The sequence below is a fragment of the Elephas maximus genome, chromosome 5, assembly GCF_024166365.1.
Source record: "Elephas maximus indicus isolate mEleMax1 chromosome 5, mEleMax1 primary haplotype, whole genome shotgun sequence".
NCBI lineage: Eukaryota > Metazoa > Chordata > Mammalia > Proboscidea > Elephantidae > Elephas > Elephas maximus.
The window spans coordinates 49963607-49987178 of record NC_064823.1 but is presented as its reverse complement, the minus strand read 5'-3'; the positions used below and the strand labels follow the sequence as shown (position 1 = coordinate 49987178).

At 39.2% G+C, this 23572-nt stretch overlaps 1 protein-coding gene across 1 annotated transcript in view; it reads right to left on the bottom strand.

The window, feature by feature from the left end:
• Positions 1-23572, bottom strand: part of MANBA (mannosidase beta) — a 143444-nt gene that overhangs the window by 108599 nt on the left and 11273 nt on the right. The window contains exons 2-3 of the mRNA XM_049885603.1: positions 4614-4708; positions 1742-1847 (exon numbers count right to left, since the gene is read on the bottom strand). Coding sequence (XP_049741560.1) covers positions 1742-1847; positions 4614-4708 — 201 coding nt within the window. The remainder of the gene's footprint in view (positions 1-1741; positions 1848-4613; positions 4709-23572) is intronic.

Below are 23572 nucleotides of genomic sequence, written 5' to 3'. Positions count from 1 at the left end.
ACTGTGCTGTCTTATTAGGGCGAGAGCAATTAGGAGTGTATAGCAAGGTGTATGTAAATTTTTATATGAGAGGCTGACCTGATTTGTAAACTTTCACTTAAAGCACAATAAAAACTAATTTAAAAAAATTCGGTGGAGCACAGTTCTACTCTGGCACACCCGGAGCTAACGTAAGTCTGAATGAACTCAACAGCAAAAATTATCTTTCGAATTATCTAACTTCAGTTTCTTCCTCTCCACAATGCCACCTACATCATAAGGGTGTTTTGAAGTTAAACTTAAATGAGATTATGTATGTACAGCATTTCATACATACCACGCACTTGCAGACAAAACACCTGTTTTCTCCCTTCACTCCCTCCCCCGCTCTACCCCCTGCTGCACTATGTTGTCCCAAAGTATCTTACACAGGGACCTACTGTACAGCATGACCCCACTAAGGTCCGATTACCAGAGGCACTCCTGGTAAGCAATATTTCAATGAACTAATTAAACAAAAGATGAACAAATGAAAAATCCCACATCTGGGAATCAACAACAGAAACAAACTCATCTCAGCATTGTAATGTCCACTATATTAATGTTAACTCCCTGATCCTCTTCATGTTTTCAAATTATCAAGTTGGAGAGCAGGTAGATATTACAGGTATAGTAGCCTATTGCACTAAATAAAGCACTCATTAAACCAAACAGTTTATAAAATTTTCCTACATGGCGTCTCACGCACAGTAGGCACTTGACATACATTATTTCCTCATTTCCCACTCCTAGAATATACCTATTGGTGTCTAGTAAGTACATACCAACTAGAGCTTGAACTTGCCTGGTAACTAGACACCAATGGTGAAACTGATATTAGAAATAATCCTGATTAAATTTCAAATTTTCTTGGGTTATTAGCATTTTCAGCACATTTATTCTTCTCTACATTTCAGAACAAGATTTCTTTGAAATACTATTTTCTTACATATAATAACAATGCCATTCATTTTACCCTGTAGAGCTAGAAAATGTAAAAAGACTCGATCAAAGCAGTTGTAGGCAAGAATCTATTTGCAGAATTGTTCACCAAATATTCTGTCATTATGATATTAACCACAAAACCAAACCCAATGCCACTGAGTTGATCACAACTCATAGCGACCCTACAGGAAAGAGTAGAACTCTTCCATAGGGTTTCCAAGGAGCAGCTGGTGGATTCAAACTGCCAACCTCTTGGTTAGCAGCTGGGCTCTTAACCACTGTGCCACCACAGCAACTGTTAAACAAATTAATCAAATTTATAAATTTAAAAAAATGCTTTTTCTAAACATTTTCTTGGTGCTTTTGAAAATATTATAAACTATGAAATACCATAAAACGCTGAATAAATTTTAATATTCAGTAACAACATTTCAACTGAAACTTTTTAAATGTTCTAGGGATTCAAAGCACATTCTGGATATCCCAAACAGCAGAGAAGGGAACAGCATTTGCTGAACACATTCTGTGTGCTAAGCACTGTGCCAACCATTTTATATGATTAGTTTATTAAATCTTCACAATAACCCCATGGAATATGCAGTGTTTTCATCATTTTGACAAATGTGGCAACTGAGGCTCAGAGAAATAAAGCAGGGCTCCAAGAGCTTGAATTTGTCTGCACAGCCAAATAAGCATTTATTTTTCTCTACTCACAATAACAATTAACACAAACACATATAAGTGAGTTTTTTTTAACTGGATGTCATTACATACTTACATATCTATTGAACATGTTGTCTGTTTTCCCAAGAGTGACATTATTGAGCAAGATTTTTGTAACCGTATCAATCCCCTCAAAAATCAGAATTACTTTTTGCCATTTGCTAAAAAAGGAAAAGATCTTTTTAAAGCAAGATGTATATAACATTTACTTAGATAAGTCTTAGCTTATAAGTTAAAAACTAAGGGAATAAATATTTCCCAGAAAATACACATTTTTAAAAAGCAGTTCTCAATAAAATTTTCAGAAGTATTGGCTAATAAGTCAGTTTCCATAAAACTGGGACCACAACCTAAAATTCCCAAATGCACTGATTTATTTCTAGTTATTTCACCAAGTTTTTATGAGACTCAAATTAAAGAACAAATACAAAATCACCTTCATAAAATATTACATTTACTAATATGAGAGAACACATTAACCAGATAACAAGTATTTATGAGTGAATATTATGTGCCCGGCACTCCACCAAGCCTTACAAAGAGCTAAAATAATCTCTACTTAAGGAGTCTGCAATTTGCTTAGCATTCAAGCCTAAAACACGGGGGGGGGGGGGGGTGGGGAACCCAAACTCGTTGCCATCAAGTCAATTCCAACTCATAGAGACCCTACAAAACAGAGCAGAACTGTCCCATAGTGTTTCCAAGGCTACAAATCTTTATGCAAACAGACTGCCACAACTTTATCCCATGGAGCAGCTGGTGGGTTCAAACCGCCAACCTTTCAGTTAGCAGGTTTTAGCCACTGTACCACTAGGGCTCAAAACACAGGAAACAAACAGAAAACTATCTGTTCTATTATGTACTATGATCTTGTTGGACAGAGTTTAAGTGCTATCAGAGTTTATGTCATAAGGAAAGACTTCAAGAATGAAACAGGAACTTAAAGATGGGTAAAATAAATAAAATGTGGGGTACCTATATAATTGGGTATTACTCAGCAATAAAAAGGAATGAAGTACTGATACATGCTACAACATGGATGAACTTTGAAAACATCACTATGCTTAATGAAAGAAGCCAGTCAGAATCACACACTGTATGATTTCATTTATAAGGAAGGTCCAGTATAAGCAAAACCATAAAGATGGAATGTAGATTAGTGGTTGTCTAGGGCTGCGGTGGGTGTAGGAGGATGAGGTGAATGGGAAATGACTACTAATGAATATAGCTTTCTTTTTGAAATGACGAAAATGTCCTAAAATTGTGGGATGGTTGTGCAACTCTGTGAATATACGAAAAACCACTGAAATGTACACTTGAAATGAGTAAATTGTATGGTATGTGCTTACATCTCAAAGTAAGTGCTATTTAAAAAAAAAAAAAAAGATGGGTATAAATATGTAGGTGGAGGGTAGACACCAGGGAAAAAGCAAACCAAAGCAAAGAAGTGCTAACAGCATCAATAACATTAAGGCAATAGACATGATTCAGGTGCAGAATTTGTGCTGGGGAGTTAAGGAGAGAAAGCTAGACAGCTGCGGGGAGGGAGGGCAGAGTGGTACTAGGACAGGCAAGGTTAAACAGTATTTTCACAGACAAGCAGAGAAGTTTGAACTAGACTTGCCAAGCAAAAGGAATACATTTGCCATTCTTGAGCAAGCACATATCATGATAAAAGAAATATTTTGGAAAGATGAGTCTAAAGTTTCTACCCACAAAAGACTGGAGAATAAAAAGACAACACAAGAAATTTAGTTAGGCAGCTTTGGCCTTATTCCAGACACTCATTAATAAAAGTCTAGGCAAAGGTGGAAACTTCGGAAATAACGGGGCGAGGTAACCCAAGAGAAAAGCTAGGCAAAAATTAACATGACTGAGAAACAGACTGAATTCAGGGAGATGAATGAAAGCTGTAAGATCTAAAAACACCTTAGGCATCAAAGACTGGAAAAATGGTGTTACGAGAAATAATGAGGATGCTAGAAAATGAAGTTAGTTTTAAAAGAGATAGTCAGTTGGTTAAATGTTGGTTATGGTGAGTTCCAGGTGAGATAGGACCACTAATAGAGATATTTAAAATATTTAGAAATAAGAGCCTGGAACACAGTAATCAATGATATAGAGCCCAATATTCTGCCTTCATTTTTCTTTTAAGAGATTAGTAAATAATTATCAAAAGTGGTCATATAAAGGGACAAAACTTTTTTTTTTTTAATTTAGCAATACTTTGGTTGGGTGGTATATAGGAGCCCTGGTGGTGCAGTGGTTAAGAGATTGGCTGCTAACTAAAAGGTCTGCAGTTTGAATCCACCAGCCACTCCTTGGAAACCCCATGGAACAGTTCTACTCTGTTCTATAGGGTCACTGTGAGTCAGAATCAACTCGATGGCAACAGGTTTGGTTTGATTTTGGTTGTGGTGATGTATATAATTGGGTTACATTCTGCGTCAAATGGAAATCACTTGCTTGTAATAACACAGAACATGACTGAAAATAATATCCATGCTTTTCCTCACAGTCTCACAATATAAGGCCAAAGACATAGCCTCAACCACCGGTTAGCACCACACAGAACAAATGATGTATATCTGATCCTACTTAACAGTATTATAAATGTATACACTATTGATTACTGGCAGGCGGAGAGGAGGAAATACAGATTAAAGAACGTGACTGGGGCTAGATGACTCCACTAACACCACTAGAAAAATAACTTATAAGAAACAACTGCATGACTGGGGATCAGTAGCACCATCCTCATACACAAAACAAAACATAAATCTATATTAACTTTTGTAGTACAAGGCTTTAATCTGACTTGATTCTCTAACATGTGACCTAAACAAAGCAAAACAAAAGATTATTGCTTAGACAGAAAAAGAAGAAAAGTTCCTTAAATAAAACAAAATAAATACACACACACATACCTATGGTCAAAGGGGATTTTAAATTCCTTGCTATAGGTCCAGTTATCCAAAGAGATCCATCTGTAGTTAAGGTCATTAAATCTGTAGTAAGGATCCTGTTGATACAAGGTAAAAATTATGGTAGAAGGTTATATATGTAAATATAAATAAGTAAAAATAAACATGAAATAAATTATTAATAACTGCTACTTAGCACATAAAATCTAATGAACTCTTGGCTTAAGAATACAACGGGTCAGATCAATAAGCACAAAAAATGTAAGAAAAAATTCCAACTAAATATCTGAAATGAAAGAGTTCTGATATGTACATAATATACTTTCATTATCAAAGAACATGCGTGGAGATGACGATTGGCTTCCCTTGTTAAAACCAAACACAGACCCTCTAAAGTATTAGCAGAGATTGAAAGAATTTCTGATGTGTAGCTATCAAGTCTCCTGTTGCCCTGAGATTCTCACTTTGCTTAAAGCTGCCACTACCCTAGCAGGCCTCCAGGAGGAATACTCTCCTCTACTCCTCAGAGGTCAAAAACGTCCATTCCGGAAGGAATTCTGTTAAGATGGTAGCATAAATAAATCATTATTCCAACCCTCCCCCACAAATACAACAAGAAAAAAAAAATTACAAGGAAATAGATAAGTGGTAACTTTGGTGAACAATAAGACAGTACACAATATTGGGGAAACCAGCCCAACTTGTACAAGGCAAGGTCATGGAAGCTCCACAGCCACATCAAAACTCCTTGAGGGACCAAATTACTGAGCTGAGGGCTGTGGGAACCCTGGTCTCAGGGAACATCTAGCTCAATTGGTATAGCATAGTTTATAAAGAAAATGTTCTACATTCTACTTTGGTGAGTAGCATCTGGGGTCTTAAAAGCATGTGAGTGGCCATCTAAGATACTCCACTGTTCTCACCTCATCTGGAACACGGGAGAATGAAGAAAACTAAAGACACAAGGGAAAGATTAGTCCAAAGGACTAATGGACCACAGCTACCATAGCCTCTACCAGACTGAGTTCAGCACAACTAGATGGTGTCTAGCTACCATCACTGACTGCTCTGATAGGGATCACAATAGAGGGTCCCGGATAGAGCTGGAGAACAATATAGAACAAAATTCTAACTCACAAAAAAAGACGAGACTTACCGGCCTGATAGAGACTAAAGAAACCCCCAGAGTATGGCCCCCAGACATCCTTTGGCTCAGTAATGAAGTCACTCCTGAGGTTCACCCTTCAGGCAAAGATTAGAGAGGCCAGTAAAACAAAATGAGACGGAAGGGGTACACCAGTCCAGAAACAAGGACTAGAAGGCAGGAGGAGACAGGAAAGCTGGTAATAGGGAACCCAAGGTCGAGAAGGGAGAGTGTTGACATGTCATGGGGTTGGTAATCGATGTCACAAAACAATATGTGTACTAATTGTTTAATGAGAAGCTAGTTTGTTCTGTAAAACTTCATCTAAAGTACAATAATTTAAAAAATTAAAATAAATAAATAGAAAAAAGAACCACAACAAGGAAACAGTGCTCAGCTTTGAGGAACTCTGAATCGGGGAGCAGAGGAAAGCAGTGGGCAACTGCAGACAGGCAAGAATCAACAAATCAATGAAGAGTTGCATTTGGAAGGAAAGTTGTTTCTCTCACCATCCCTGTCCTTCCTCCAGCCACACAGGCTTCTGGCTGCTGTGAACTGAGGTGAGAAAACAAACAAAAAAAAAACCAAACCTGTTGCCGTTGAATCAATTCCAACTCATAGTAACCCTACAGGGCAGAGTAGAACTGTCTCCATAGGGTTTCCAAAGAATGCCTGGTGGATTAGAACTGCCAACCTTTTGTTAGCAGCCGTAGCTCTTAACCACTACTCCACCAGGGTTTCCAAAAAAGAGCCTGCTTACCTAACCACTGCAGTCCCTGCCTGTACTAGCTTCTGCCCTAAAATCAACGAGGCAGGGGTCCGTTCGGAGTGTGTCAGCACCTCCCCCAACCCAGACACAGGTGACTGCAAGCCCACTGAGTATTGCTACAGAAGGGCTGTGCAGTGAAGTCGGCTCCTATAGTAAACACTCTTCTGGCCTCTATGTGCACCCCATAGCTCGGGCCTCTGACACCAACAGGACAGACCTCCCAGGTAGTCAGTTCAAGTCTGTCTGCTCCCTCTTTCGGTCGGTACTGAGCAGGGAAAGATTATCCAGTTAGCAAGGTAAGCACAGACTTACTTGTGCTTACTAATCTGTAGTGAATAATTTCACATTTTTTTCACCACATCTAAGATTTTACTTCTAGGTATATCTCTCTCCCAACCTCACAGCACCTTCCTACAGAATCAAAGCCTCTTTTCAAATTTACAATCCCTGACTGGAGCCAATGGCTCAGTAAACAAGGTAAGCACAGACCTACTTGTGCTTGCTTACTAATCTGTAGTGAATGATTTCATATGGGCTTCATTTTGATGTGATGTGATGTGGTGAAATTCATGTGAAATTGTTCACTACAGATTAGTAAGTAAGCACAAGTAAGCCTGTGCTTACCTTACTTATTAGATAATCTGCTCCTGGTGCTGAGGACTGCAGACTAAGGCTGCTTTGTGCTAAGAAGCAGGCATGTTTAGTGAAGTCTAGACCCACAGCCAACATGCTACAGGGAGGGCTCCGATAGCAACAAGGCAGACCTCCCTAGTGATCCATTTGGACTATGACAGTCCCTCCCCCACCCAGACACTGTCACCTGCAAGCCTGCTGTGAATTGCTACAGAATGGCCCTAAAGTGGTGACTGCTCCCATAGTCAGCACTCTGTGCACTCCATAGCTCTGGCCTCTGAAACCCACAGGACAGACTTCCCTGGGGTCAGTTAGGGTTAGTCTGCTCCTACTTCCAGTCAGTGCTGAGGACTGCTGACTAAGGCTGCTATGTGTTAGGAAGCCGAAACCTTGGGTGGAGGCTGTACTCACAGCCAACAATCTTCCAGGGTGACTCTGATAGCAATAAGACATACCTCCCTGGGGGTTTATTTGGAGTGTGATAACCCCTCCCCCAACTGGTAACTGTTGGCTGCTGGACTGATATAAACTTCTACAGAAGGTAGAGTCAGGAGGTGGGGCACCTAAGTGGAGACTGCTCCCCCAACAACCACAGGGTCACTGAGGCTCTGAAACCAACAAGACAGATCTCTCAGAGGTCCTTCTGAGAAGTGCTAGACCCTTCTCCTCCTGAAACAGGAAAGTCTGCCTGTTCCTCCCCTGAAAGCCAGATCAGGTATAAGCAGCCCCCACAGGACAGGGAAGGAAACTGAGGCAAAACCTGAGGGCAACATCCAGCCCCAAAGGGGGTTCTCTGGGTGTGGATTTTCCGACTAAAAGCATGATTGCAGGAACAGACAAAGGAAGGGAGTAATAACCAGAAAGAGGACACTGTGCCCCTTGGTGGACAGGTTGATTAGTACATGATATCTTTCCTGAGTGGGGGTGCCCACCAGTGGAAAGACTGATCACAGGGTTTTCTGTGGTGTGTTTGGGAGAGATGGAAATTTGAAAAACTAGATCTGGAACTTTTGAATCCTAATTAAACCAGAGAGGGAGAAGGAGCTACCTGAGAGAGGCAGAGGAAATGGTAAGCAAAGGCCAAAGGCTCTGCCCAGCTAAGAGTTTCTTGCAGCAAGTAGTGCAGACAAAAAAACCAAATACTGGGAAAAACTGGACAAGTTAACACCGTAAAAAATTCTAATGCCCCAACAAAAAATCACAAGACACACAAAGAAGAAAGAAACAATGGCCCATCCAAACAAACATGACAAAGGAAATGAAAGTGCCTCTAGGAATGACAAAATAAGGAAAAAAAAAAGGAAGAATATAATATAGCAACATTAAACATAATTAAAGAACTAAGGGAAAACACAAAGAGCTAGAAGAAATAAAGAAAATAATGCAAGAACAAAATTGGGTCTACAAAAAGAGATACTGCAACTGAAAGGGACAAAAACTGAAAGGAGAAACACAACAGAAGGACTTACCAACAGATTTAATCAGGCAGAAGAAAGGATCAGCAAATTAGAGGATAAGACAGTTAAAATTACAGATGCTGAAGAGCAACAAGAATGGAGGCTTAAGAAGGCTGAGCACAGTTTAATGAAATTATGGGACAACAACAAGAGATCTAATATATACATTACGGAAATTCCAGAAGGAGATGAGAGAGAGAGAGGGACAGAAAGAATATGTGAAGAAATAATGACAGAAAATTTCCCCATTCTAACAAAGGACATTAATCTACAAATTCAAGAAGCTCAAAGAACACCAAGCAGGATAAACCAAAGAGACCTGGAAGATCAAGGCACATCATAGTTAGGCTCTGAAAAATTAAAGATCAAGAGAGAATCCTGAAAGAAGTGAGAAAGAAGCAAACAGTCACATACAAAGGATCCCCATTAAGGTTAAGGGCTGATTTTTCCTCAGAAACACTGGAGACCAGAAAGCAATGGAATGATAGAAAAAAAAACTGTCAGCCAAGAATAGTATACCCAGCAAAACTATCCTTCAAGAATGAGGATGAAATTAAAATATTCCCAGACAAACAGAAGCTAATAGAGTTCTTATCCACCAGACTGGTCCTAAAAAAATTACTAATGGGAGTTCTCTGAATGGAAGGGAAAAGACGCTAGACAATAATTCAAAGTTATACATAAAAAAAAAGATCCTTAATGAAGGGAACTGCATAGACAAGAACAAAGGCTAGTGATAAGATATTCATGCTTGATAATTCCAAATGTTATGCCCTTCATGTTTTTTAATAACAAATATATAAAAGGCAAAGATAAAATTATGTTACAGGGCACATGAAATACAAAGACATAATTAGTGATAACAACAAAAAGTGGGGAGAGGAATGGTATAGATACGTAATTTCTTGTACGTTACTAAAGTTAAGTTGGTACCTTACCCTAGAATGTTATAAAAATAAGTTCTTAAATGTAATATTCATAGTAACCCCTAAGAAAATATATTAGAAAACAAACACAAAAGGAAAGAAGGCAACCAAAAAGTCTCACTACAATAAACCAACAAAACACAAAAGCAAGCAGTACTAAAGCACAGAGATAAAGAAGGCTTAAGAAACACACAAAAACAAATAACAAAATGGCAGAAGTAAGGCACTTCTTATTGGTAATTACAGTGAATGTAAATGGACTAAATGCTCCAATCAAAAGGCAGAATGGATAAAAAAAACATGGCCCAGCTAAATGCTGTTTACAGGAGAAACACCTTAAACCCAATGACACAAATTAGTTGAAAGTGAAACAACAGGAAACAAATATTCTATGCAAATAATAACCAAAAGACAGCTGGAGTGGCAATATTAATATCAAACAAAGTAGGCTTTAAGACAAAATGTGTCAGAAGCAATAAAGATGGATATTATATAGTGATAAAAGGGTCAATAAATCTTGAAGATTTAACAATCATAAATATGTATACATACAACATCAGAAGGCCTAAGCATATAAACACTGATAGAAATGAAGGGAGAAATAGATAGAACTACAATAATAATTGGGGACTTCAATATGCCACTTTCAATATTGGACAGGACATCAAAAAGAAGATAACAAGGAAACAGAGGACCTGAATGACACTATAAACCAACTAGACTTAACAGACATATACAGAACGTTCCACCCAAAAACAAAACAATAAACATTCTACTCCAGTGCACATGGATCACTCTCCAGGATAGACTACATTTTAGGTCACAAAGCAAGTCTTGATAAATTTAAAAAGACTAAAATTATACATTTTCTCTGACCACAATGGATGGAAGTTAGAAATCAATAACAGAAAAAAACCTGGAAAATACACAAACATATGGAAATTAAACATAACACTATTAAACTGTCAATGGATCAAGGAAAAAATTAAAAAATTAGAAATCACAATTTTCTTAGTGTCAAATGAAAATGAAAGCACAACATACCAAAACATATGGGATGCAGCAAAGGCAATACTCAGAAGGAAACTTATAGCAATAAATTTCAACATGAAAAAAGAAGAAAGATCTCAAATTAACAACCTAGTTCAGCAACTCCAGGAACTAGAAAAAGAAGAGAAGACAAAGCCTAAACCTACCAAAAAAGGAAATAACAAAGATCAGAGCAGAAATAAATAAAATCGGAAACAGAAAACAATAGAGACAATCAGTAAAACCAGAAGTTGGCTCTTTAAAAAGATAAATAAAATTGACAAAACTTTAGCTAAACTGACAAAGAAAATAAGAGGAAAGATGCAAATAATCAAAACAAAAAATGAAAGAGGGGACATTACAACTGAGCCAGTAGAAATAAAAAAGAATTATGACAGAATATTATGAACAACTATACGGCAACAAACTGGATAACTTAGATGAAATGGACAAATTCTTAGAAACATACAATCTACTCAAGCTGACTCAAGAGGAAATAGAAAGTCTCAACAGACCCATAACAAGTGAAGAGATCAAATTGGTGATCAAAAACCTCCCAACGAAAAAAATCCTGGACCAGATGGCTTCACTGCAGAATTCTACCAAACAGTTAGAGAAGAACTGACATCAATACTGTTTAAACTCTTCCAGAAGATAGAGAAGGAAGGAATACTCCCTAATTCACTCTATGAAGCAAACATAGCCCTGATACCAAACCAGACAAAGACACCACAAGAAAAGAAAATTACAGGCCAATATCTCTTATGAATATAGATAAAAATCATCAACAAAACACTGGCAAACAGAATCCAACAGCATATTAATAGTCATACACCAAGACCAAATGGGATTTATTCTAGGAATGCAAGGATGGTTCAACTTTAGAAAATCTATCAATGTAATACACCACACCAACAGGACAAAGGAAAAGAGCTACGTGATCACCTCTATGAACACAGAAAAAGCATTTGATAAAATCGAACATCCTTTCTGGATGAAAACCCTAAAGAAGGATGGAATAAACGGGAAATTCCTCAGTATAATTCAGGGCATATATGAAAAGCCAACAGCCAACATTATATTTAATGGAGAAGACTGAGAGTTTTCCCTTTGAAATTGGGAACAAGAAAAGAGTGCCCACTCTCACCACTTCTATTCAATTACTGTATTAGAAGTCCTAGCCAGAGCAACAAGACAAGAAATAAATGGTATCCAGATTGGAAAAGAAGTAAAATTATCTCTATTCATTGATATGACCCTAAATAGAGAAAAACCCAAAGAGTCCACAAGAAAACTCCTAGAGCTAATAGAGGAATTTAGCAAAGTTGCAGGGCACAAGGTCAACAAACAAAAACCAGATGGCTTCCCATACACCAGCAATGAGAAATCTGAAAGAAAATTAGTGAAACAATTCCATCTACAATAGCATCTAAGAGAATAAAATACCTAGGAATAGATTTAACCAGGGACATGGAGGAATTAAACAATGAAAACTGTGAAACACTGCTGAAAGAGATTAAAGACGACTGAAATAAATGGAAAGATGCCCCATGTTCATGGATCGGAAGACTTAGTATTGTTAAGATGTCAATGTTACCCAAAGTGATCTATAGATTCAACACAATCCCAATAAAAATTCCACCAGCTTTCTTTTTAGAAATAGAAAAGCCAATCCTTAACATTATATGGAATGCCAAGAGGCCCTGAGTAACTAAAACAATGTTGAAAGAGAACAAAGTAGGAAGACTCACATTCCCTGATTTTAAAACATACAGAGACAGGAATCAAAACAGCCTGGTACTGGTATAACAACAGACACATAGACCAATGGAATAGAATTCAGAGTCCAGAAATAAACCCACACATCTATGGTCAACTGATTTTTGACAAGGATGTTAAGTCCATTTGATAGGGAAAGAAGAGTCTCTTCAATAAACGATGCCAGGAAAATTGGATTTCCACATGCAGAAAAATGAAACAGGATCCATGCCTCACACCATACACAAAAACAAAATCAAAACAGATTAAGGATCTAAATGTGCAAATTAAAGCCACACAATTCTTAAAAGAACAAATAGGGGCAATGCTGTCAGGCCTGGCTTTCAACAACAGGTTATTTAATATAATAACAAAAGCACAAATGGCAAAATACAAAATAAATAAATGGGGCCTCGTAAAAATTAAAAACTTTTGTTCATCAAATGACTTTACCAAAAAAGTGAAAAGACAAGCTACTGACTTGAAGAATATCTTCAGAAACCATATACCTGACAATAATCTAATAACCAAAATACATATAAAACTTCACTAACTTAACAAAAAGCAAATAACCCAATCATAAAATAGGCAAAGGACTTAAACAGGCATTTCACCAAAGAGGACATTCAAATGGCCACCAAACACATCAGAGACGTGCAAATCAAAAGCACAATGAGATACCATTTCACTCGCATTAGGGTGGCTAAGGTATAAATAAATAACAAACGTAGGCAAGGCTATGGGAAACTGGAACCCTTATCCATTGCTGGTGCAAATGCAAAATGGTACAACCTTTGTGTAAAACAGTGTGGTGGTTCCTCAAAAAACTACAAACAGAACTACCATATGGCCCAGCAATTCGACTCCTAGTTACATACCCAAAGACTTGAAAGCAGAGAACGAAAAAGAGACTTGTACACCAATGTTCACTGCAGCACTATTCACAATAGCCAAAAGCTGGAAACAACTTAAGTCCCCAACAATAGATGAATGAATAAACAAAATGTGGTATATACACACAATGCAATACTACTCAGCCAGTAGGAGAAGTGAAATCTTGATACATGCTACAGTACGGATGGAGTTTGAAGGCATTATGCTGAGCGAAATAAGCATGTCACAAAAAGAGAAATATTGTACGACCTCACTTACATAAAATGACAAGAAAGACCAGTTTATTGGTGGTTACCAGGAATGGGAGGGAGGGGAAAAAAGGAGGTTTACAGTCACAGAAAAATCCCGTTGATTAAGGGTAGGATTCTACCACCTTTTTTTTCTACCACCAATTATTACTGCAATTGCTGTCAGTAAGTTCTACACCCGTAAAAAGTTGAATTGGCAGAAGTTGCGTGATAAATACATTTACAACAATGACCAAAAAAAGAGTGCTGTATTTATACAAATAATGTGCACCTTTTATGTTTATTTGCCAGCCACAGCCTCCCCCCATGAGGTACTTTCCTAAGCACCACTATGCCAATTTTTTTTTACATGTTGCTGTAAAAAAATTAGCATAGCACACTTACAAAAATACTCCACGGGGGTAAGGAGCAGCTGGCAAACAAACATAGAAAGTGTGTGTTATCTGCATAAAAATACAGTAGCTGTTGAGGCTGTTTATGCACAGCCAAACACCTCATAGGATTTGGTTCCTTGGCTTGGAGGTTTAGGGTCATGTTTCATGGGGCATCCCAGTTAACTGGCCTAATGATGTGTTTAGTGCTTCTGTTCTACCTCCTAGGTCAGCGTGTAGTGCCTGGGCTCCTAGAAGCTTGCAAGCAGCCATCCAAGGTCTCTATTCACCTAGAGCAACAGAGGAAGGAGAGTCAGGAATAGGAGGAGGATATGGAATGTGTGGCTAATTGCCTCCATGAACAACTGTCTCCTTTGCCATGACACCAGATGACCTGGACAGGGTCTAGCTACCATTATTGAATATTTTGATCAAAGATTCCATAGAAGAATCCTGACTAAAAGGGAGGAAATGTAGAACAGAATTTCAAATTCTCATGGGCTCTAGACTTTTTATGACCATGGTATTGATAAACCCTGAAACTACTGCCCTGTGATAACCTTTAAACCTTAAACCAAAAACATTCCCTGAAGTCATCCCAAAACTGAACAATAGTTTAGCTTAACTAGTAAAAAAAGGTCTGCCTTGAGCATTATGCTCTTTTAAGAACTATCCTTATGGGATCAAATTGACAAGAACAACTCAAAAAATTACTTGGGAACCTTAGGGGGCAGTGAGTTTACGTTAATGAGTGAGAAACAACTCAGAAAAGGAGGGTGAGAATGGTTGCACAACTCAAAGAATATAATAAATGTCACTAAACTGTAGATGTAGAAACTGTCGAACTGGTGTATGTTTTGCTGTGTATATTCTCAACAACAACAACAAAATAAATAAAACTTAGGGAAAAAAATGGACAGAGAAAAAAAAAAGAGTCCCTATCTTGGATTCACTTAACATTTCTAAAGTTATTTTTTATCCGGCTTTACTAAGCTAGCACAAAGAGATCTCTAGAGAGAATACACACGTAGCATAGATACCGTCAAACTTACAAACTTCAGGTTTCCCATCTGACCCTAGATCAGGGGTCAGCAAACTACGGCTTGCAGGCCAAATGCTGCTCACTGCTTATATTTGTATGTCCAGTGAGCTAAGAATGGACATGTGCTCATATGTAAACTTTTTTTTGAACACATCCATGCCCATATATTTATATATTGTCTTTGGCTGCTTTCAAACCACAATGGTAGAGTTAAGCAGGTGCAAAAGACACCCCGTGGTCAACAAATCCTAAAATATCTAGTATCTGGTCTTTACAGAAAACATTTACAGACCCCTGCCCTTGACAGCTGGCCTACTGGGTAGTCATAGATGTGAGTCCATCAGAATGTCCAGCCCTGAGACTTTCCCTTCCTAATACGTAGGTCTTTCCTCTCCTACCCATTTTCCACCTTTCCCTTCCAGGAGAAGGCTCCCAGATAAGCCAGTTACCGTCAAGTTGATTCCAAGTCCTGGGGACACCATGTATTTCAGAGTAGAACTGCACTTCACTGGATTTTCATGGCTGTGACCTTTCAGAGTGATTGCTAGGTCTTTCTTCCAAGGCATCTCTGGGTAGGCTCTAACTGCCAACCTTTCAGTTAGTAGCCCAGTGTTTGACTGTTTGCAGCACCCAGGGAGGCCATTACCAGACAAGAGGCAGAACAAAACATGATAAGCCAAGCTTTTCGGTTCATTCCTCTCCGTGGACAACACAAATTAGAGGGAAACAGTACAGGCAAAAAAGGGGCCAAGGGCCTTTTCCTCACGTACCACAGGCAGGGACTGCAACTCCAGGTGGAGAAAGAAAAGCCAACTTTGTCTAGGTTCCACAGAGGTATAAGCTGGATGACCACGGTAGATTGTCATGGCCATCTGGACGGTTGCCCAGGGCACAAACCTGTGGGAAGCACTAAAACGTCACTGGGTACATATCAAGATGGAAAGGTACCTGCCAGAAACTGCTCTTGATTAGAAGAGAGATTTTGTGGGTGAGAGGAGTTGTGAGATTTAATAACAACAGACAAGCACAACACTGACTTTTAAGATCTAGTTAATAGGTTTTGTTCCACTAAACGGGATGCGTCAGGCCCCGCCAACTTGCTTCCTTTTCTGATCTTCCCCCATGCGGAACTCGGACTCTCCAATGAATTAACATGGGACAAATATTTAAGGACACAGGTTTGAAGGGGTACCTAATTTAGTTGCCTGCACACATGTCTCCACCTAGCCTTATTTGTAATTCTACACTATGGACTTAGTCCAATACAGTTAAAAATATCATGAGAGGGAAGAGGAAGACATGCTACAGCCGAATACAGCCATCTGCTAAATCACCGGGCTGGATTAGGATCTGACTTGCTGAGCAAGAGTCCTCTTCCCATTTCCTAGCTCCACGAAGGAAGCTGCATGTTGAGTTAGAGAGGGCAATCTTCCCAAATATATTTTTTCTAGATAAATAAAAGTGAAAGGTTTAAAATGTTCTCTCGCTAAGGGAAAATACCCTAACCAGAAAGGAAAAAAAAAAATTGCAGGGCCTTATAATAACTATTTCAAATGCTAATTAACCAACTTAATTTAGTCCCAGGTTAGTCAGACCGTCTTTACTCATATTAAAACTCAGAGTTCTATTTAAAGCAAACAGCTGCTCAGCAATACCTCTCATAATGACTAAAACCAGTAAACTATTTGCTGTTGAGTCGACTCTGACTCATGGTGACTCCACGGATGTCAGAGTAGAACTGTGCTCCATAGGGATTTCAATGACTGATTTTTCAGAAGCAGATCACCAGGTCTTTCTTCCAAGGTGCCTTTGGATGAATTCAAACCTCCATCCTTTCAGTTATCTGACAAGCGCGTTAACCACTTGTCCCACCCAGGGGCTGTTACAATGTCCGTATGAGTCACTGGAGTTGTAAAGCAAACCCATATATTCTAAAAATATTAATAGACCATTTGTTGACCCTTTAAATGTATACCACCCTCTGAGATAGGCACTCGCATACTCACATGTACAGTAAATTCCATTTTACAGAGGAGGAAACTAAGGTTCCAAAAAGTGAAGTGACTTGTCTATGACCTACAACTAAGCCGAAGTGTGTCCAGAAATGAAACCGGCTCAGTCTTCAAGGTCTTCATTCTTTCAACTGTGCTACAAGAGTCACATCTACTTGCATTTTTATTCCAGAGGATCACTGTAACTAACAATAGCTAATAGTTACAGTCTGAAACCCTATTAAAACCAAAAAAACCAAACCCATTGCCATCAAGTCAATATTCCAACTTATAGTGACCCTATTTTTTTTTTTTTTTATAGGACAGAGTAGAACTGCCCCATAGAGTTTCCAAGGAGCACGTGGTGGATTTGAACTGCCAGCCTCTTGGTTAGCAGCCGTAGCACTTAACCACTATGCCACCAGGGTTTCTGAGACCCTGTTAGGGTAGGTAATATTAACATTCCCATTTACTAACAAACAGTTGGAGGCTCAGAGTCCACAGAGAAAACACAGGTGCTTTTATAAGAAATGGGTAAAATAAGAGAAGCTAAGCTCCAGGGGGAATTGAGAGAAGAAATACTTGGACATACTGAGTTTCATATGCCATGAGGACACTCACATAGACAGTCAAGCAGAATTTCCAGCTGGAAATCAGGACAGAGGTGGGAGTTAGAGATAAGCATTTGAGCAATTCTGGCATTGAGGTGATGGTCGAAACTATGGGACCACAACAGACTTCCGAGAGACACAGAACAGAAAAAAAAAATTGGTGAGTGGACTGACCCTCAAGGAATGCTTGCATTCATGGAGAACTTTAACAAATTGGAGGTGTCGCTTTGAGTTGGAATCGACTAGACAGCAACAAGTTTGGAACAGTATATCAGAGCCCTGGTGATGCAGTGGTGAAAGCTTGGCTGCTAACCAAAGATCAGCAGTTCAAATCCACCAGCTTCTCCTTAGAAATGGGGCAGTTCTAGTCTGTTCCATAAGGTCGCTATGAGTCAGAACCGACTCAACAGCACGTAATAACAACAACAATGGTATATTATGAACAATAGCATATTGTCCTCAACAAATGATACTATTATTATTTTTAGGATACGTGGGTTTGCTTAACAACTCCAGTGACTTATTTGGGTTCTTAGTCATTATAAGAGTCCCTGGGTGGTGCAAATGGTTACCACACTCGGCTGCTAACCGAAAGGATGGAGGTTTGAGTATACCCAGAGGCACCTTGGAAGAAAGGCCTAGTAGCCTACTTCCAAAAAACCAATCATTGAAAACCTGTTACTGTTTTCACTGGACATGTTAAAATTAGAATTGTTCCCTTTGCTGACTGCTTATTCTTCCTGTTATTAGGAAGCATGAGATGGTGCAAAGAAGGTCTGGGTTTTAATCAATGCTCCACCTTTTAGCAGATGCATGATCTTGGGCAAGTTACATAACTTCTCTGAGCCTCTATCACTGTGAATAATTACACCTACATCCCAGTGTTACTGTGGGAATTATATGAAAGAGTGTATAAGAAAGGGCCAAGAATACTACCTTAGAAATGGAAGACACCAAACAGCTATTACATGAAGATAAATTTTATAGTCTAGGTTGAAGATACACACTGACATAGGATAAGGACTGGCCAGTACTCAACAAAAGATTCAACCCTCAGACTATCCTTTGGTTCCCAGTGGTGGACCACATGAAGCAAATCCTCCCATACTCTAAATACATCTTATGTGGTATCAAATGCGGAAGCACATACCTGGGTTGAAGAATCAGGATTTTTATTTATTTATTTTATGAGGGTTATAAACCTCAAGGCTCCTTCACCAAAGAGGACATTAAGGCAGCTAACAAACACATGAAGAGATGTTCACAATCATTAACCATTAAAAAAAAAAAACTAAACCCAGTGCTGTCGAGTCAATTCTGACCATTAGAGTGACACAAATCAAAACTACAATGAGATACCATCTCACTCCTGCAAAAACAGCACTGATTAGAAAAACAGAAAACGACAAATGCTGGTGAGGTTGAGGGGAGATTGGAACTCTTATCCACTGCTGGTAGGATTATAAAATGGTACAACTACTACAGAAAATGGTATGGTGCTTCCTCAAAAAGTTAGAAATAGAAATACCATACAATCCAGCAAACCCACATCCTAGGTAAATATTCTAGAGAAATAAGAGTAGTGACACGAATAGTCTTATGAACACCCATGTTCACTGCAGCATTATTCACAATAGCAAAAAGATGTAAAAAACCTAAGTGTCCATCAACAGATGAATAGATAAACAAATTGTGGTATACACATACAGTGGAATACTACAAAACGATAAAGAACGATGATGTGTCCGTGAAACAGCGTATAACATAGATGAATCTGGAGGACATTATGCTGAGTGAAATAAGTCAATCACAAAAGGACAAATACCATATGATACCACTTTCATAAAAAGTTAAGAACTGGTTTACATACAGAGAGCAACATTCTTTGATGGTTACCTGGGATAGGAAGGGGAGGGAGGGAGAATCCCTTACTAGATAGTAGACACATAGTAATTCTGGTGAAGGGAAAGGCAATACACAGTATGGGGGAAGTCAACACAACATGACCAAGGCAAATGGAGACACTAACAGGTATGCAAAAATAAAGGACAGGATGCGGAGGCGGGGCCAAGACGGCGGACTAGGTAGACGCTACCTCGGATCCCTCTTGCAACAAAGACTCGGAAAAACAAGTGAATCGATCACATACATAACAATCTACGAACCCTGAACAACAAACACAGATTTAGAGACGGAGAACGAACAAACACGGGGAAGCAGCGATTGTTTTCAGAGCCTGGAGCCAGCGTACCAGTCAGGTAACCTTCGGCGCCTGATTTGGGGCAGAGCCCAGGGGAGCAGACGGCACAAACAAGGGGCCCAGCCCTAGCTCCCGAACTCACTCCGGGAGGGGGCCCAGCCAGTTCGCACAGGCGGCGTGGCGACGCAGCGGTTGGGAAAAGTCCCCGGGAGGCAGTGACTGATCTTGCAGCGGGGAGAGCAGCGTCCCAGCCGGGGAACCATCCCGCCGGGATTTTGGCTGGGCGCAGGCACGGCATAAGCACGGAGAGCTACTCCACCCCCCTGAACTAAGCCCAGGAGGGGGCCCTGCCGGTTCGCGCGGGCGGCGTGGCGACGCAGCCGGTGGGAGAAGTCCCCGGGAGGCAGTGACTGGTCTTGGAGCGGGGAGAGCAGCGTCCCAGCCGGTACACGTGGTCACAGCACAAGCACGGGGAGCTGCTCCACTCACCTGAACTAACCCTGGGAGGGAGCCCAGCCAGTTCACGGGGCTGGCACAGCGACGCGGCTGGTGGGCCGAGAAGTCCCCGGGAGGCAGCGACTGATTTTGAAGTCGAGAGTGCACCGTCCCAACAGGGGAACCTTAACGTTGGGCGTGGGGCTGGCAGCGGAGGATCTGACCGTGACTCCAGTGGGCCAGACCCCCCGCGGGCAATCTCCACACAGCCAGCACACATAGGCGACGCACCCCGCGGGAATCTCAGATATAATAGTCATTCCAAGCAAGATAAGCAACTCTGGCTATATTCTGAGGTGCTACTCTCCTAGATCTCTGATCCCTCCCCCACCCTCCCCAGGTGGCTTCATTAACATCCAAATAGCCTGAGCCAGAGGGAGAACTCTGAGAGGGATCTGACTGCATTTTTTTTTAGCGGATTTTCTGGAAAAACTAGTTTCCCAGTGATGGTTCGGAGACAGCAGTCCATATCAAACCACATAAGGAAGCAGACCATGACAGCTTCTCCAACCCCCCAAACAAAAGAATCAAAATCTTTCCCAAATGAAGATACAATCCTGGAATTATCAGATACAGAATATAAAAAACTAATTTACAGAATGCTTCAAGACATCACAAACGAAATAAGGCAAACTGCAGAAAAAGCCAAGGAACACACTGATAAAACTGTTGAAGAACTCAAAAAGAATATTCAAGAACATAGTGGAAAAATTAATAAGTTGCAAGAATCCATAGAGAGACAGCATGTAGAAATCCAAAAGATTAACAATAAAATTACACAATTAGACAATGCAATAGGAAGTCAGAGGAGCAGACTCAAGCAATTAGAATGCAGACTGGGACATCTGGAGGACCAGGGAATAAACACCAATATAGCTGAAAAAAAAAATCAGATAAAAGAATTGAAAAAAAATCAGATAAAATAATTAAAAAAATGAAGAAACCCTAAGAATCATGTGGGACTCTATCAAGAAGAATAACTTGCGGTTGATTGGAGTCCCAGAACAGGGAGGGGGGACAGAAAACACAGAGAAAATAGTTGAAGAACTCCTGACACAAAACTTCCCTGACATCATGAAAGACGAAAGGATATCTATCCAAGATGCTCATCGAACCCCATTTAAGATTGATCCAAAAAGAAAAACACCAAGACATATTATCATCAAACTCACCAAAACCAAAGATAAAGAGAAAAATTTAAAAGCAGCCAGGGAGAAAAGAAAGGTTTCCTTCAAGGGAGAATCAATAAGAATAAGTTCAGATTACTCAGCAGAAACCATGCAGGCAAGAAGGGAATGGGACGACATATACAGAGCACTGAAGGAGAAAAACTGCCAGCCAAGGATCATATATCCAGCAAAACTCTCTCTGAAATATGAAGGCGAAATTAAGATATTTACAGATAAACACAAGTTTAGAGAATTTGCAAAAACCAAACCAAAGCTACAAGAAATACTAAAGGATATTGTTTGGTCAGAAAACCAATATCAGATACCAGCACAACACAAGGTCACAAAACAGAACATCCTGATATCAACTCAAATAGGGAAATCACGAAAACAAACAAATTAAGATTAATTAAAAAACAATAAATATTACACATAACAGGGAATCATGGAAGTCAATAGGTAAAAGATCACAATAATCAAAAAGAGGGACTAAATACAGGAGGCACTGAACTGCCATATGGAGAGTGATACAAGGAGATATAGAACAATACAAGTTAGGTTTTTACTTAGAAAAATAGGGGTAAATAATAAGGTAACCACAAAGAGGTATAACAACTCCATAACTCAAGATAAAAGCCAAGAAAAACCTAACGACTCAACTAACATAAAGTCAAACACTATGAAAGTGAGGATCTCACAATTTACTAAGAAAAACGTCTCAGCACAAAAAAGTATGTGGAAAAATGAAATTGCCAACAACACACATGAAAAGGCATCAAAATGACAGCACTAAAAACTTATTTATCTATAATTACGCTGAATGTAAATGGACTAAATGCACCAATAAAGAGACAGAGAGTCATGGACTGGATAAAGAAACACGATCCATCTATATGCTGCCTACAAGAGACACACCTTAGACTTAGAGACACAAACAAACTAAAACTCAAAGGATGGAAAAAAATATATCAAGCAAACAATAAGCAAAAAAGAAGAGGAGTAACAATATTAATTTCTGACAAAATAGACTTTAGACTTAAATCCACCACAAACGATAAAGAAGGACACGATATAATGATAAAAGGGACAATTGATCAGGAAGACATAACCATATTAAATATTTATGCACCCAATGACAGGGCTGCAAGATACATAAATCAAATTTTAACAGAATTGAAAAGTGAGATAGACACCTCCACAATTATAGTAGGAGACTTCAACACACCACTTTCGGAGAAGGACAGGATATCCAGTAAGAAGCTCAATAGAGACACGGAAGGCCTACTTACAACAATCAACCAACCTGACCTCATTGACTTATACAGAACTCTCCACCCAACTGCTGCAAAATATACTTTTTTTCTAGCACACATGGAACATTCTCTAGAATAGACCACATATTAGGTCATAAAACAAACCTTTGCAGAGTCCAAAACATCAAAATATTACAAAGCATCTTCTCAGACCACAAGGCAATAAAAGTAGAAATCAATAACAGAAAAACCAGGGAAAAGAAATCAAATACTTGGAAAATGAACAAAACCCTCCTGAAAAAAGACTGGGTTATAGAAGACATCAAGGAGGGAATAAGGAAGTTCATAGAATGCAATGAGAATGAAAATACTTCCTATCAAAACCTCTGGGACACAGCAAAAGCAGTGCTCAGAGGCCAATTTATATCGATAAATGCACACATACAAAAAGAAGAAAGAGCCAAAAGCAGAGAACTGTCCCTACAACTTCAACAAATAGAAAGTGAGCAACAAAAGAATCCACCAGGCACCAGAAGAAAACAAATAATAAAAATTAGAGCTGAACTAAATGAATTAGAGAACAGAAAAACAATTGAAAGAATTAACAAAGCCAAAAGCTGTTTCTTTGAAAAAATTAACAAAATTGATAAACCACTGGCTAGACTGACTAAAGAAATACAGGAAAGGAAACAAATAACCCAAATAAGAAACGAGAAGGACCACATCACAACAGAACCAAATGAAATTAAAAGAATCATTTCAGATTACTACGAAAAATTGTACTCTAACAAATTTGAAAACCTAGAAGAAATGGATGAATTCCTGGAAAAACACTACTTACCTAAACTAACACATTCAGAAGTAGAACAACTAAATAGACCCTTAACAAAAAAAGAGATTGAAACGGTAATCAAAAAACTTCCAACAAAAAAAAGCGCTGGTCCGGACGGCTTCACTGCAGAGTTCTACAAA